The 17,603-nt window shown below is 46.9% G+C and overlaps 1 protein-coding gene across 1 annotated transcript in view; it reads right to left on the bottom strand.

Annotated features, from left to right (window-relative positions):
• Positions 1-17,603, bottom strand: part of LOC144479772 (calcium/calmodulin-dependent protein kinase type IV-like) — a 192,058-nt gene that overhangs the window by 72,252 nt on the left and 102,203 nt on the right. The window contains exon 4 of the mRNA XM_078198812.1: positions 2,309-2,391. Coding sequence (XP_078054938.1) covers positions 2,309-2,391 — 83 coding nt within the window. The remainder of the gene's footprint in view (positions 1-2,308; positions 2,392-17,603) is intronic.

Here is a 17,603-nt window from a genome sequence, read left to right as displayed (position 1 = left end):
CTAAATCTTGGATTCTCCAACATTTCTGGCATCTGATTTATGTCCTCTTTTGTGAAGACAGAACCAAAGTATGTATTCAGTTGCTCGGCCATTTCTTTGTCCCCTATTATACATTCCCCCGTTTTTGTCTGTAGGGGACCTACATTTGTCTTCACCAACCTCTTTCTCTTCACATATCTATAGAAACTCTGAATGTCAGTCTTTATGTTCCCTGCAAGCTTACTTTTGTACTGTATTTTCCCCTTCTTAATCCATGCCTTGGTCCTTCTTTGCTGAATTCTAAACTGCTCCCAATCCTCAGACCTATTACTTTCCATGGCCAATCTGTCTGCTTGTTCCTTGGATTGGATACTCTCTCAAATTTCCTTTGTAAGCCATGGATTGGCCCTCTTACCCATTTTGCTTTTGTGCCAGACAGGAATAAACAGTTGCTTCAGTTCCCCCTTGCGTCCCTTATACGTGAGTATTCACTGAGTGTAATTTCAAGCCTTAGAATCCAGAAAAACAATTTTAGCTACCTTCCCTTAATGCAAACATGGCTTGGAAAAGGTTAATTACCTGCCCTGTTTACCCTGCCAACTTTGGTCAGGTCATGGGGAAGGTGGCCAAAGCACTCAGGTCTTTAAGGTCGGAGGGCATTTGAGCAAGCAAATGTGTGGTCTCCATACCTGTCCAGACTCTTCAATTTTATAGCCCCCCTAAGCCTTGCAAAGCATCCTCAATAAATCAAGTAATGTGTGCTCATTGAATCATAGAATCCCTTCAGTGCAGAATGAGGCCATCGAGTCTGCACCGACCACAATCCCACTCAGACCCTATTCCTGTAAACCCTCACATTTACCCTGCTAATCCCCCTGACACTAGGATCAATTCAGCATGGCCAATCAACCTAACCTGCACATCTTTGGACTGTGGGATGAAACCGGGGCACCCGGAGGAAACCCACGCAGGCATGGGGAGAATATGCAAACTCCACATAAACAGTGACCCGAGGCTGGAATTGAACCCGTGTCCCTGGTGCAATGAGGCAGCAGTGCTAAGCATTGTTTCACCATGCCGCCCCAGATGTGTTAAGCTCTGTCATGCTATATGATCCACTCACTACCTGTTCCATTATTCGCCAAACAAAAGGAACTATTAGTGGGGTTGAGGAAGAATGATTTAGCCTTCATGCTGCACCTTCATTTTCAAATAGTGAGAATATAACGTAATTTGTATAACCTTGCTATTTGCATTGTGTTTTCAAAAATATACTTCATTCGTAAAGTATCCAAAAGAACATTCCAAAGCATTTCAAAATGGTCATTATGGAAAACGTGATAATATTCAATTTTTCTCCACAGAGCTACTAGGTCCTGGTCTGAAAGTCAAATGAAATTTCTACATTCCAGTGACCTACCATCTACAAACCCCACAGAGGCAATGACCAAACTTTCAGAATCTGGGGCATTCAGAATGGGGCAACAAGAGTCCGCAGGAATATGAACAACTTGTTTCTCTTGAACAGATAAAAATATGCCTAACATAGAGATGCCGGCGTTGGACTGGGGTGGGCACGGTAAGAATTCTCACAACACCAAGTTACAGTCCAACAGGTTTACTTGGTATCACGAACTTTCGGAGCGCAGCTCCTTCACCAGGTGAGTGATTTTCACCTGAGGAAGGAGCAGCGCTCTGAAAGCTCGTGATACCAAATAAACCTGTTGGACTTTAACCTGGTGTTGTGAGACTTCTTTTAGTTTCTTTATTCATTTGTGGGACATAGGCTTCGCTGGATGGGCCAGCATTTATTGCCCATCTCTTGTTGCTCTTGAACTGAGTGGCTTGCTAGGCCATCTCAGAGGGCAGTTGAGAGTCAACCACATTGCTGTGGCTCTGGAGTCACACGTAGGTCAGACCAGGTAAGGACGGCAGACTTCCTTTCCTAAAGGACATTAGTGAACCAGATGGATTTTTCCGACAATCAGCAATGGTTTCATGGTCATCAGTAGATTCTTAATTCCAGATATTTATTTACTGAATTCAAATTCAAAGGACAGTTGCCGTGGTGGGATTTGAACCTGGGTCCCCAGAGCATTAGCTGAGTTTCTGGATTAATAGTCTAGCGATAATACCACTAGGCCAATGCCTCCCCATTAATCTCTCAGCCTAAGCTCCCTTTTCTAGAATGATTTTATTTCCCATTGCATTTTACTTACGATGAAATCTAAAGTCAGCTTTCCTTCAGGAAGACAGCTTTTCAAGGAAGTGACACCAGCGACACAGTTTATATGAGAAAATAACTCTACTGTTTACAGTGAGAACGCACCTGTCAAAAAGCTCCCCACCAGTCACCAGTTCCAGAATCAGGATGATCTCCGTGGGAGTCTCAAAGATTTCCTTTAGTTTAATCTACAAGACACAAGAGGATAAATGATCACCCCACCTTTGTTCTTTGAATCACATCCTCTTCACTGTTGACCAAATCCTCTTTCTTCTAACCACAATGATATAATTAACTGATATAATTAAAGATACGTTTAACATTTAAATTGGGGTATTAGGAGAGTGGTGGAGGCCTTAATGAACATCTGCAAATTAAAGATTAAAAAATGAGACATGTGCTGAGTCGGCTCACTTGTGTACACATTGACACATGGATATTTTAATTTGTTTTTGAATAGGTTTCCAAGGTACCTGCACAGTTATAACAGATTAAATTCCATATAACTATAATCTGTTGCTTGGTAGTACATTTGTGTGTCCCCAGATACTGAAGCAGTTCATGTGCAAATGCAGCAAGTTCTGGACAATATCCAGACTTGGACTGACAGGTGGCAAGTAATATTCATGTCACGCTAGTGCCAGGCAATGACCATCACCAATAAGAGGCAACCTATCCACCGCCTCTTGACATTCAATGGTGTTACCATCACTGAAATTCCCACTGTCAACGTCCTTGGGGTTACCATTGACCAGAAACTCAACAGGACTCGTCACATAAATGCAGTGGCTACAAGATCAGGTCAGAGGCTAGGAATACCATGGCGAGTAACTCACCTCCTCATTCCCCAAAGCCTGTCCAGCATCTACAAGGCACAAGTCAGGAGTGTGTTGGAATACTCCCCACTTTCCTGGAGGGGTGCAGCACCAACAACACTCAAGAAGCTTGACACCATCCAGGACAAAGCAGCCCACTTGATTGGCACCACATCTACAAACATCCATTCCCTCCACCACCGACGCTCAGTAGCAGCAGTGTGTACTACCTACAAGATGCACTGCAGCAATTCACCAAAGACCCTTAGACAGCACCTTCCAAACTCACGACCACTTCCATATAGGACAAAGCCAGGAGATATATGGGAACACAACCACCTGCAAGTTCCCCTCCAAGTCACTCACCATCCTGAGTTGGAAATATATCACTGTTCCTTTAAGTTGCTCAGTGTTCAACTTATAACCTCAGTGATGCAGGTTTCTTGGCAGTAATCGCAGACCTTTTCATGCTCTACCTGTCTTCATAAACTATTGGGTGGGAGGCAAACCACTGTTGGATTGGAGATATGCCCTTTCCAACCTACGAACAAACATGGAGTGCCAATATAATCAAAAGATGAGGGTTTTGATTGATCAAACCATCACTGTTCTGAAACAACACTATTCTCCTGGTGGGGATAAGTTGCAGATGGAACCTAGGAACATAGGAATTAAGAGCAGAAGTAGGCAAATTCAGCTCTTCGAGCCTGCTCCGCCATTCAATCAGATCATGGCTGATCTCTCTCTGCTCTCAAATCCACCTCCCCACCTGCTCCTTTGCCTGTTGTTATCTGCAATATTTAGTTACAGTTGCTAGCAATTAATGTGTCCTGACTCTTTAAGAGGTGCAGCTTACTATTAAATGGCACCAGCACTGCGCTATGGAGCTTCCCTCCAATTTTTAAAAATTCATTTTTGGGACATGGGCGTCGCTGGCTGGCCAGCATTTATTGCTCATCCCTAGTTGCCCTTGAGAAGGTGGTGGTGAGGTGCAAATTGGGTGATTTACCAGTGAACAACATAAATATGTCTGGCAGTCCACCTAATTTATTTAAATTAGTCAGAAGGACCAATTTGGGGCCCTAATAAGATTGGATATGTGCTCTGCACAGTGCTCATTCTCTGACCCAAAATTTGCTCAAAACAATTTTGCCCCTTTGTTTATATCCTCTCCCTCAGATGTGCCCAAAAATATGGTGTTCCTGGAATCCTGGCTTTGCCTCCTATACCGTTGAATGGGTATAAATTGAAAGAGGTGGATACTCAGCGAGACCTTAGTGTCCTCGTGCACCAGTCGCTGAAAGTAAGCGCGCAGGTACAGCAGGGAGTAAAGACAGCAAATGGTATGTTGGCCTTCATAGCGAGAGGATTCGTGGATAGGAATAAGGATGTTTTATTGCAATTGTGCAGGGCATTGGTGAGGCCACACCTGGAGTATTGTGTGCAGCTTTGATGTCCTTATCTGAGGAAGGATGTCCTTGCTGTAGAGGGAGTACAGCGAAGGTTTACCAGGCTGATTCCTGGGATGGAAGGTCTGTCTTTTGAGGAGAGGCGGTTAGGATTGTATCATTGGAGTTTAGAAGAGTGAGAGGGGATTCCATAGAAACTTATAAAATTCCAACAGGATTAGATAGAATAGATTCAGAAAGAATGTTCCCGATGGTAGGGAAGTCCAGAACTAGCTGGTCATAGTTTGAGGTAAACCTTTTATAATTGAGGTGAGGAGAACTTTCTTCACCCAGAGAGTGGTGAATGTGTGGAATTCACTACCACAGAAAGTAGTCCAAAACATTGTATGTTTTCGAGAAGGAATTAACTATAGCTCTTGCGACAAAAGGGATCAAGGGATATGGGAGTGATGGGGGATCGGGATATTGAATTTGATGATCAGTGATGATCAAAATGAATGACGGAGCAGACTCGAAGGGCCGAATGGCCTACTCCTGCTTCTACTTTCTATGTTTCCATGTTTCTACGTTGTGTTCAAGGAGTTATTTTCTCACACGCATGGGAACAATCGCACGATGCCCACAATCCCGCTTTTTTGCCTGCCTTGAGATGGGCACGGTGACAAAAAGCAACTTTGTGAAGCTTGTACTTTTGCAGCCTTTAGGATTTTGCAAGATATAGCAGTCTTCTTTCCTTGAGAAATGCATTAACTTTGCGAAAATCCAATTCCCTTGAGTACTCAGTTAGAATGCCATTAGTTATGCCAATCGTCAGCATTTTTAATCGGCAGTGTTTTAGCTGTTGCGTCAGCTTGGCAATTCACCAGAAAATCCAACTTTTTACAATGGATTTGGGCTTGTCAGCATCAAGCAATTAGATCAGTTGAAAGGTGGGACTGGAAGCTGTCAGAACCATTCAGAGAGACTGGATGCTGGGACCAAACCCTGTCAGAACCAGATTTGTCAGTGGACGGTATTGGAACATTGTCGGAGTCAATTTATCACACTTCACTCTCTTCCAGTGGTTCCATATAAACTGGACGCAGAATTTTTTAAAAATAGGTTAAGGTTTAAGGGGCTTGATTCCTATGCCCATGCCTCAGCCACATGCTGGCAGGTTTGAAGGCTGAGGGGAGTTGGGGAGGGAGGGGGTGGGGGTGGGTAAGGAGATAAAATGCAGTGGGTGGCCTGCTCACCACCTACCCGCTGGGGTAGACCTGCTCACTTGAACTGAAGTCCTTAACTGGCAATTAATGCCCACCTCAAGACCTTGAACTAGCTTCACTGGGATTTAATGAGCCACTGGAAAGACCTACGCCAACTACTCAACCAACAGGTTTCCATGCACAAGTTGGTAACAGGCAGGTGGGGGATGTTCCTTTCTAATGGGCCCTCTAAGCCAATCTGTGGGCCTCCCTCCAGATTCCCCTCCCCACCCAAGGCCTGTCAATATCCAACTGCCCCCCATCCCCCCCACATCCCCTTGCCAGCACCTGGCACTCAGAGAGACCCTGCCTCACCAGTTGGCTGACTCCAACGCAGCTTACCTCCTCAAGCCCTGGGTACAGTACCAGTGGCATTGTTGGTACGAGACAGCTTCTGACCACTAACTGGCTCTGATGTGGGACCCCCTGTCCCTGATGGGTGGAAGTCCTACCTCCAGTCTATTAACAGTCCATCAGCCATTCTTTGGCTGGGTGGGGGGATGGGGCGGGGACCACAGCGACCTGTAAACTCCAGCCCAAAGATACAGGTGGTTTAGTGATTGTTTTTCCCAATGAAATGATAAACAACAATCTTGCTGCTAAAATTGGGGTTTGAAAATGTTTCTTTCATCCCAAATGAAATCTTTAGGAGGATTACTTAGAGATTACCACATGGAAACAAGCTTATCCAGTCTGTACTGTTATTTATCCTCTGAATGAGAAACAGTCCTTCCAATATGCTCACCCTGTTCTCATATCTCTTTATTCATGTTTCCTTCAACCACATCTCTAACCTATTTTTAAATGTTGACATGGCCTCTGCTTCAATCATTAACTCTGGCAGTGCATCTCACAGCCTGATAATTGTCAATATGTAAACCATTTATCCAGTTCATAGAATCATAGAATCCCTACAGTGCAGAAGGAGGCCATTCGGCCCATCGAGCCTGCACCGACAACAATCCTACCCAGGCCCTATCCCCGTAATCCCACATACTTACCGTACCAATTCCCCTGACACTAAGGGACAATTTACCATAGCCAATCAACCTAACCCACACATCTTTGGACTGTGGAGCACCCGGAGGAAACCCATGCAGACACGAGAATGTGCAAACTCCACACAGTCACCCGAGGCCGGAATTGAACCTGGGTCCCTGTGTTGTGAGGCAGCAGTGCTAACCACTGTGCCACCGTGCCGCCCAATCTGGACAACTCAATCACCAGAAACAGTTTGGGTGGAATTTTCCCAGGCAATGGGAGGCAGGTTTGGATGTGTGTGGCAAGTTAATGTGAAAGTGACATTGGGTCAGGATCCCGACATTATTCCTCCCCCAACTTCCATGTTTCACAAAGGCAAGCGATGTAAATGGATGGGGTCTTTTCCATGTGCCAGCTGCCCATGTTCTTTTAGGTGCTAGAGGTCGCAGGCTGGGAAGGTGCTGTCAAACAAATCTTGCCAAGTTGCTGTAGTGCACCTTCTAGATCTTACACACTACCACCGTTGTAATCCCGTAGTGAAGGCAGTGAATGTTCAAAGTGATGGATAGGGTGCCAATCAAGCAGATTGCTTTGTCCTTGACATTATCAAGGCTCTTGCGTATTATTGGAGCTGCACTCATGCAACAAGTGGAGAATATTCCAACACACATCTTACTTGTGCCTTGCAGAGGTTTTTTAAAAAAATTCATTGAAGGGATGTGGGCATCGCTCGCTGGGTTTGCATTTATTGCCCATCCCTAATTGCCCTTGACTGATTGGCTTGCTCGACCATTTCAGAGAGCTTTTAAGAGTCAACCACATTGCTGTGGATCTGGAAAAACATGTAGGCCAGACCAGGTAAGGATGGCAGATTTCCTTCCCAAAAGGACATTGATGAACCAGATGGGCTTTTACAACAATCAACAATATTTTCGAGGTCATTGTTAGACTTTTAATTCCAGGTTTTTACTGAATACAAATTTCACCATCCGCTTTGGCAGGATTCGAACCCGGGTCCCAAGAGTATTACCCCGGGTCTCATGGCTACGAGTCCTGTGACAATAACAGCACACCATTGCATCTCCAAAAGTGGACAACCTATGGGAAATAAGATGAGTTACTTGCCTCAGAGATGGCAGCCTCTGACCTGGGCTTGTAGCCACAGTATTAACGTGGCTGGTCCAGTTAAGTTTCTGATCATTGGTAACCCCCAGGAAAAAAAAAGCCTTGCATGATATAATGCTTTGCATGACCATTGAACATCTCAAAGTGCTTTACAGCCAATGAATTATTTTTGAAGTGTTGTCATCCTAGTGTATTGTTGAATATTGGTGGAAGTGAATTAAGTGATGGCAAAACCTTTGACAGTACAGGGAGATGGTTAGATTTTCTCATGTTGGTGATGGTTATTGTCTGGCACTTATTTGGCACCAAATGTTTCTCATCACTTACTAGCTCAAGCCTGAATGTTAGCCAGGTGTTGTGGCATGTAGGCATGAGCTGCTTCATTATCTGAGGCGTTTTGAATGGGACTGAACACTGTGCAATCATCCATGAACGTTTCCACATCCAGCCTTATGATGAGGGGAAGGTTGTTGATGAAGCATCTAAAGATTATTGGGCTTAGGACACTACCCTGAGAGATTCCTGCAGAGGTATCCTGAGGCTGAACTGATGGGTCTCCAACAACCACAATTGCCCTCCTTTGTACTAGGTATCATTCTGGCCAGTGGAGAATCCTTCCCTGATTCCCATTGACTTCAGTTTTGCTGGGCTTCTTGACGCCACATTTGGTTAAATGCTGCCTGATGTCAGGGGCAGTTACTCTCACCTTACTCCATGGAATTCAGCTCTTTAGTTCATGTGTGGACCAAGATGCATGGGAACATCACCTGCAGGCTCCTCTCCAAGTCACAAACCATTCTGACCTGGAACTATGTTATCTTACCTTCATTGTCGCTGTGTCAAAAACCGGAACACCCTCCCTAACAGCACTGTGGGTGTACCTACACCACAAAGACTGCAGCAATTCAAGGCGGAATCTCACCATCACCTTCTCAACCGCAATTAGGGATGGGCAACAAATCCAGGCATGCCAGTCATGCTCAAGTTTCATGAATGAATAAAAAGAATACATGTCACATGCTTGATGGACACTTAAGATATTGTACCCAAGTATAAGATTAGCTCAAATACTTCCCGGACATCTGGCCTCCCGGACATCCACATCTGTGAGGGGTGTGTCGAGCTGCGGTTCCTGAGGGACTGTGTTAGGGAGCTGGAACTGCAGCTCGAGGATCTTAGGCTGATGAGGGAGAATGAGGAGGTGATGGACAAGAGCTATCATCAGGTGGTCACACCAGGGCCACGGGAGGAGGCCAAGTGGGTGACGGCCAGGAAGGGTAAGGCTAGGGTGGTTGAGAGCACCCCGGTGGATTTGCCCCTGCACAACAAGTACTCCTGCTTGAGTACTGCTGGGGGGGGACAGCCCGCCTGGGGGAAGCAGCAGTGGCCGTGTCTCTGGAGTGGAGTCCAGCCCTGTAACTCAGAGGGCTAAGGAAAAGAGGAGGAAGGCGGTATTAATCGGGGACTCGATGGTGAAGGGGACAGACAGGCGTTTCTGCGGAGGTAGGCGGGAGTCTCGCATGGTGGTCTGCCTCCCTGGGGCCGGGATCCAGGATGTCGCTAGTCGCGTCCCGGAAATCCTGAGGTGGGAGGGAGAGGAGCCTGAGGTAGCGGTACATATTGGTACCGCTGATGTGGGTAGGAAGGGAGAAGGGGTCATGAAAAGGGAGTACAGGGAATTAGGGAGACAGCTGAGAAAGAGGAAAGCAAAGGTAGTAATCTCAGGATTACTGCCTGTGCCACGGGGAGGTGAGGGCAGGAATGGAGTGAGGTGGAAGATGAATGTGTGGCTGAGGGACTGGTGCAGGGGGCAGGGATTCAGGTTCCTGGACCATTGGGACCTCTTTAGGGGCAGGGGTGATCTGTATACAAAAGACGGGTGGAACTTGAATCACAGGGGGACCAATATCCTGGCCGGTAGGTTGGCTAAGGCTACTGGGGAGAATTTAAACTAGATAGGTTGGGGGGAGGGGAGCTAGAAGAGTTGACTAGGATCAAGGAACTAATTGATGGGGGGGAGGATGCAGGGGTAAGGGGAATTACAAAATTAATGGTAGAGGAGAGGGTGCAAGTGAATGAAGGCGGTAATTTAGATAAGGGAGTAGAGGGAGAGGGTGTTCGCGACTCATCAAAGCGGGTCCAGATAAAAGCTGGAATAAGGACACTTTGCCTGAATGCACGAAGCATTCGGAACAAGGTAAATGAGTTGATGGTGCAAATCAGCACAAGTGGGTACGATCTAGTGGCCATTACAGAAACGTGGCTGAAAGGTGACCAGGACTGGGAGATGAATATCCAGGGGTATCAGGCGTTTAGGAAGAATAGACAGGAAGGAAAAGGTGGTGGGGTCGCGCTATTAATAAGAGATAATATCAGGGTAGTACTGAGGGATGACATAGGCTCTGAGGAACAAAACGTGGAATCATTATGTGTAGAGATGAGGAATAGTAGAGAGAGAAAGACACTAGTAGGTGTGGTATATAGGCCCCCAAATAATAATGTTGAGGTAGGGAGGGCTATAAACAAGCAGATAAGGGATGCGTGTAAAAACGGAACGGCAATAATCATGGGGGACTTCAACATGCACATTGACTGGCAGACTCAAGTCGGTAAGGGTGGAATGGAGGAAGAGTTCTTAGAATGCTGTTGGGATAGTTTCCTTGAACAGCACGTTACGGAACCGACGAGGGAACGAGTTATTTTGGATCTGGTATTGTGTAACGAGGTAGGTAGAATTAAGGATCTTATTGTGAAGGACCCTCTTGGGTCTAGTGACCACAATATGGTCGAATTTCTGATTCAGATGGAAGAGGAGAAAGTTTGGTCCCAAACCAGTGTCCTCTGTTTGAACAGAGGGAAATATGATAGGATGAGGGATGAATTGGCTAAGGTAGACTGGGAGAGCAGGCTGGCAGGTAGGATAGCTGAGGAACAGTGGAGGATTTTTAAGGAGATCCTTTTCAGTTCTCAGCAAAAATATATTCCAGCAAAAAACAAGGATTGTAAGAAAAGGGAGAACCAGCCGTGGGTAACGAAGGAAATAAAGGAGAGTATTAAAATAAAAACAGCTGCGTACAGAGTGGCCAAAAATAGTGGAGAAACAAGTGATTGGGAAAAATTTAAGAAACAACAAAGAGAGACTAAGAAAGCGATAAAGAAAGGAAGGATAGACTATGAAGCGAGGCTAGCAATTAATATAAAAAATGATAGTAAAAGTTTTTATAAATATATAAAAAGGAATAGAGTGGCTAGAGTGAATGTTGGACCCTTGGAGGACGAGAGGGGGGAGTTAATAGTGGGAAATGAGGATATGGCTGAGTCTTTAAATACGTTTTTTGTGTCGGTCTTCACGGTGGAGGACACAAATAGTTTGCCAAATATTAACGATAGAGGGTTGGCAGCAGGAGAAATACTTAATACAATTAATGTTACCAGAGAGGCAGTGCTGGGTACATAGAACATAGAACATAGAACATTACAGCGCAGAACAGGCCCTTCGGCCCACGATGTTGCACCGACCAGTTAAAAAAAAAAACTGTGACCCTCCAACCTAAACCAATTTCTTTTCGTCCATGAACTAATGGGACTGAAGGTGGACAAGTCCCCGGGTCCGGATGGAATGCATCCCAGGGTATTGAAAGAAATGTCAGAGGTAATAGTGGATGCGTTAGTGATTATTTATCAAAACTCGTTGCATTCTGGGGTAGTGCCGGTTGATTGGAAAACGGCTAATGTTACGCCGCTGTTTAAAAAAGGAAGGAGACAAAAGGCGGGTAACTATAGGCCGGTCAGCTTAACGTCTGTAGTAGGGAAAATGCTGGAATCCATTATTAAAGAGGAGATAGCAGGGCATCTGGATAGAAATGGTTCGATCAATCAGACGCAGCATGGATTCATGAGGGGAAAGTCGTGCTTGACGAACATGTTGGATTTTTATGAAGATGTGACTAGGGCGGTTGATGGAGGAGAACCGGTGGATGCGGTGTTTTTGGATTTCCAAAAGGCGTTTGATAAGGTGCCCCATAAAAGGCTGCTGAAGAAGATTAGGGCACACGGAGTTGGGGGTAGTGTGTTAAAGTGGATTGGGGACTGGCTATCCGACAGGAAGCAAAGAGTCGGAATAAATGGGTGTTTTTCCGGTTGGAGGAAGGTAACTAGTGGCGTGCCGCAGGGATCGGTACTCGGGCCGCAACTGTTTACCATTTATATAGATGATCTGGAGGAGGGGACGGAGTGTAGGGTAACGAAGTTTGCAGACGACACAAAGATAAGTGGAAAAGTGAATCGTGTGGAGGACGGAGAAGATCTGCAGAGAGATTTGGACAGGCTGAGTGAGTGGGCGAGGATATGGCAAATGGAGTATAACGTTGATAAATGCGAGGTTATACACTTTGGAGGAAATAATAACAAATGGGATTACTATCTCAATGGAAACAAATTAAAACATGCTACCGTGCAAAGGGACCTGGGGGTCCTTGTGCATGAGACGCAAAAGCCCAGTCTGCAGGTACAACAGGTGATCAAGAAGGCAAATGGGATGTTGGCCTATATTGCGAGGGGGATAGAATATAAAAGCAGGGATGTCTTGATGCACCTGTACAGGGCATTGGTGAGGCCGCAGCTGGAATACTGTGTGCAGTATTGGTCCCCTTATATGAAGAAGGATATATTGGCATTGGAGGGAGTGCAGAGAAGGTTCACCAGGTTGATACCGGAGATGAGGGGTTTGGACTATGAGGAGAGGCTGAGGAGATTGGGTTTGTACTCGTTGGAGTTTAGAAGGATGAGGGGGGATCTTATGGAGACTTATAAGATAATGCGGGGGCTGGATAGGGTGGAGGTGGAGAGATTCTTTCCACTTAGTAAGGAAGTTAAAACTAGAGGACACAGCCTCAAAATAAAGAGGGGTCGGTTTAAGACAGAGTTGAGGAGGAACTTCTTCTCCCAGAGGGTGGTGAATCTCTGGAATTCTCTGCCCACTGAGGTGGTGGAGGCTACCTCGCTGAATATGTTTAAAGCGCGGATGGATGGATTCCTGAGCGGTAAGGGAATTAAGGGTTATGGGGATCAGGCGGGTAAGTGGTACTGATCCACGTCAGATCAGCCATGATCTTATTGAATGGCGGGGCAGGCTCGAGGGGCTAGATGGCCTACTCCTGCTCCTATTTCTTATGTTCTTATGTTCTTATGACCCTGTGGTGGAGTCAATGAGGGTCAGAGTGGAGAGGGGAAAGAGGGATTTGATAACCACCACCCCTCCCACCCAATGATTATGAGGTTGGAATAAAAACAGAAAATGTTGAAAAATCTCAGCAGGTCAGACAGCATCTGCAGAGAAAGAATAGAGCTAATTCTGATGACCCAGCACTGATGAAGGGTCATCCAGGCTCAAAACGTTGGCTCTATTCTCTCTCCATAAAGAGAGTGCCAAGGTGCTTCCTGGGCATTGACACTTTGCCCCTTGGGCAGTGCCATGGGGCCCAGGCTGGCACTGCCAGGGTTCCAATGCCCAGGGGGATGGGAGGATCGCCCTCATGGTTTTAGAGAAATGTGCCCACATGTACTCATGGAAAGCTTTATCAAGTTCAACCTCCCGCTCTGTGCTGTTTCCAGCTTGGCCTTCTGGCATTGACATTCACCAGTTCCCAGCTTGTCCCTTGTGATCTTCAAGTCTTGATGTGGAGATGCCAGCGTTGGACTGGGGTAAACACAGTAAGAAGTCTAACAACACCAGGTTAAAGTTTCTGTGTTGATATGCGCGATCTTCTTGGTGTTGTTAGACTTCTTACTATCTTCAAGTCTGCCAGGGCTAGAAGAAGCAGTCTAGCCACAAGGCTCTCCCAGGGGACAGTGCTGAGATCAAACTCTTTCCCAAACCCACCAAACCCCCAGGACTCTTGGGGGACCCGTCCTCTGCAGCCCGGCAGCAGTAGAGGGCATATGGGCACCACACATGGGCATTGAATTTACCTCTTTGATCCACCTTGGGGTGCAAGGCACCAGGCCAGGGAGCCAGGGGACAGTGCACCTTTGACACTGCCAAGGTGCAGGGCCTAAAAGGGGGCCTGAGTGGGGCATCTAAGGGGGGGAGGGTGTTTGAGTTGGGCTCTAAGGGGGGGAAGGGGCTGATTGGGGGCCTGAGGGGAGAGGGGGGCTGAATGGAGAGATCTGAGGGGGACGGGGGCTGAGTGGGGGGAGCGAGAGGCGGGCTGGGGTGGGGGGGGGGGAGGCAGGTCTGGTCACTTTTAAGCCTGCATGATATGGGAGGGGTGACCCATTATTTGAGTAGTGGGGGGGAGTGGGGGGAAGGATGTCCCATTTGGCTGAGGGGTTGGTTGTGCTCCACTGGACAGCTGGGTGACGGGTGCGGGGGTGGTTACCATTTCGGTTTTTAAGGGGAGAGAGAGCTGTCTCCGACTGTGGAGATTGGGGCGTCCATTCTCTGAAAAGCCAGGCTGGCCGGTGTGATCCGCAGGATGCATGAATTTGGACTCATCGGGCAGGATAATCCCAGCTGACAGACGCTGGCAGCGCCAGTGGGGACACTTAGTGCTGGTTTGGGAGAGTTGGGCCCCAGGTGTCAGGGCAGAATCAGACTCTGGAATGAAGCCCAGTGAGATTCTTTAAGGACTTTTGGGGGGGGGGGGTCTCAGACAATAAGTCTACATTACAATGGCGAAGCTTCGAAACCGCTTTGAGCTGACAGTGAGATTATAGTGTAAGGGCAAATTGAGTCAGCAACCTATCACAGCACATGCTTAAGAAAGATATCTGAAACTAAAGTGGGCTACAAATAATAATGGTCTGACACGCACCTTAACCCCAATCCCTGAAAAAACATTAAACTGCCACACCAGTGAATCATTTTCATTTCCCTAACGCATGAACTTTATGCCCTCCGGACAGCTTTATCAATTTACACTGCCATCCATTTCGATAAGAAGTTTAACAACACCAGGTTAAAGTCCAACAGGTTTATTTGGTAGCAAAAGCCACACTACCAAATAAACCTGTTGGACTTTAACCTGGTGTTGTTAAACTTCTTACTGTGTTTACCCCAGTCCAACGCCGGCATCTCCACATCCATTTCGATGGCAGACAGATATTACCTATTTTGCTTAAGGCAAGTGCTGACTGGGGGGTTAATTTTCCATGTGATTTTTTTTAACCCAATCAGCTAAAATACACACTTTAAAATCCTGTCTGTGCTTTTTTAAACACAATCAAATAGTCAATGACTGCATTTAAACAGTGTGGACAAGAAATGAGCTCAAACTTGCTAATCAGTGCATAGCGCACAGAGGAAATGAAACCCTTAGCACCACTCGCCATAGAACATAGAACAGTACAGCACAGGAACAGGCCCTTCAGCCCACAACGTTGTGCCAAACATGACGTCAAATTAAATTAATCCCTTCTGCCTGCCCTTGGTCCGTATCCATAAGACCACAAGACATAGGAGCAGAATTAGGCCACTTGGCCCATCGAGTCTGCTCCGCCATTCAATCATGGCTGATTTTTTTCTCATCCCCATTCTCCTGCCTTTTCCCCATAACCCCTGATCCCCTTATTAATCAAGAACCTATCTATCTCTGTCTTAAAGACACTCAATGACCTGGCCTCCACAGCCTTCTGCGGCAAAGAGTTCCACAGATTCACCACTCTCTGGCTGAAGAAATTCCTCCTCATCTCTGTTTTAAAGGATCGTCCCTTTAGCCTGAGGTTGTGCCCTCTGGTTCTAGTTTTTCCTACTAGTGGAAACATCCTCTCCACGTCCACTCTATCCAGGCCTCACAGCATCCTGTAAGTTTCAATAAGATCCCCCTCATCCTTCTAAACTCCAACGAGTACAGACCCAGAGTTCTCAACTGTTCCTCATACGACAAGCTCTTCATTCCAGGAATCATTCCTGTGAACCTCCTCTGGACCCTTTCCAAGGCCAGCACATCCTTCCTTAGGTATGGGGTCCAAAATTGCTCACAATACTCCAAATGGGGTCTGACCAGAACCTTATACAGCCTCAGAAGTACATCACTGCTTTTGTATTCCAGCCCCCTCGACATGAATGCTAGCATTGCATTTGTCTTCCTAACTGCCGACTGAACCTGCACATTAACCTTAAGAGAATCTTGAACAATGACTCCCAAGTCCCTCTATTCCTTGCATATTCAGGTGCTTATTTAAAAGTCCCTTAAACACCCCTATTGTATCTGCCTGCACCACCATCCCTGGCAACGTGTTCCAGACACCTACCACTCTTTGTGTAAAAGACTTGCTCCACACATCTCCTTTGATTTTTTTCCCCCCCCTCTCACCTTAAGTGCATGCCCCCTACTATTAGACAGTTCAGGGGCGATTCTCCTGTCCCACTGCGCTAAAAAATCAGTGCAGTGGGCTGAGAGATTTAAGCGGCGCCCGATCTACGTGGCGTCCGGCCCCAAGTGCATGTTCCAGCACCGGATTTCTGGCACCGTCAGCTCCATGCCGGAAATAGACGTGGAGCTGCATTATACATGCAGGGGACAATTTAAATCCAATTTCAATGTAATTAGCGGGCCCGGGACTGAAGTCTCCCGGCCCACTAGCCTCTTCCCCACTGTCAGGAGTGTTTCATTCCAGCGGAGTTTACTATAGCTCCCCACTTCTGGGGAGCTAGCGGCCCGACCCCGCTGGAGTGAGAGGGGGCAATTGGGACCCCCCCCGGAGTGAGAGGGGGCAATATTGGGACCCCCCCCGCCCCCCCCACCGAGAGTTGGGTGCTGAGAGGGGGATGCCCCCTGGACATTGCACCTCGGCAGTGCCAGCTTGGGTCCTCTGGCACTGCCCAAGGGGCAAAGTGCCAATGCCCAGGGGGCATCTTGGTACTGCCCACCGGGCATGGGGCAGTGCAAAGGGGGTTGGGGCCTAATGGGGGTGGGGCCTAAAGGGTGGGACTGGATGGAGATGTGGATGGGGCCTGATGGGGCTGGGGCCTCTGGGAGGGTGATCTGTGGGGGTGAGGAGATCCTGCTGCCACTCTGATCGGGCCGTGGGAGATTTCGTATGCTAGTGATGCGGGGATTGCGGGGCTGGCCAGCAATCGAGCTGGCCAGTGATTGGGAGGCCGGCAGACAGGAGTCACTGCGCCTGCGCCAGTCTCGCTGACGGATTGGTGCATGCACAGTGGCCCGTTCAGTGCGATGCTGCCGGCCTCTCCAGCGGGAATTGGCTCTGCCCCCAGCTTTTCAACGGGATTCATGCCAGTGCACTCTGCAATGCGCAGAATGTGGGAGATTCATTTTCAAACTCCCACTGAAAAACCAGCATGATTTACTCCAGTTTTCACGCAAAATCGACACTTAGAATTTTTCTGGGAGAATCCCGGTCTTCAACTCTAGGAAAAAGAGTCTGACTGTCAATCTTATCTACGCTTCTCATAATTTTATAGATTTCTATTAGAAGCACGCTCGATGGTCGTCCTATATTATTACATGAATTGGGCTCATTTCAAAATCCAAAACAAATTTGACAATAGATATTTATCCCTTATGAAAGAGACCGAGGAAGCCTAAAACATGTTATACTTTGAACCTACAAGTACCATTACAACCTAGGACACCAGCCATAATACAGCAGAACATGATATTGTCCTTTTGCACATTCGAAATTCTGACTGAAACTGTCAATTTAAATATTAAGTTGAAACATGATTGGAAGAGTGTTAATGTAACGTGAGTTCATAGCATTTAAGATGACCGGAATGCTTTATGCAACATCTTACCATCATTCTGAAGGCATTTTTAAGCAGTTGCTGGACCATGGGAATTGTTTAAGTGGACACCCATGC

The sequence above is a fragment of the Mustelus asterias genome, chromosome 26 (genome assembly GCF_964213995.1).
Source record: "Mustelus asterias chromosome 26, sMusAst1.hap1.1, whole genome shotgun sequence".
Taxonomy (NCBI): Eukaryota; Metazoa; Chordata; class Chondrichthyes; order Carcharhiniformes; family Triakidae; genus Mustelus; species Mustelus asterias.
Note: the sequence above shows the minus strand (reverse complement) of the source record. Positions and strands in the feature narration are given on the sequence as shown.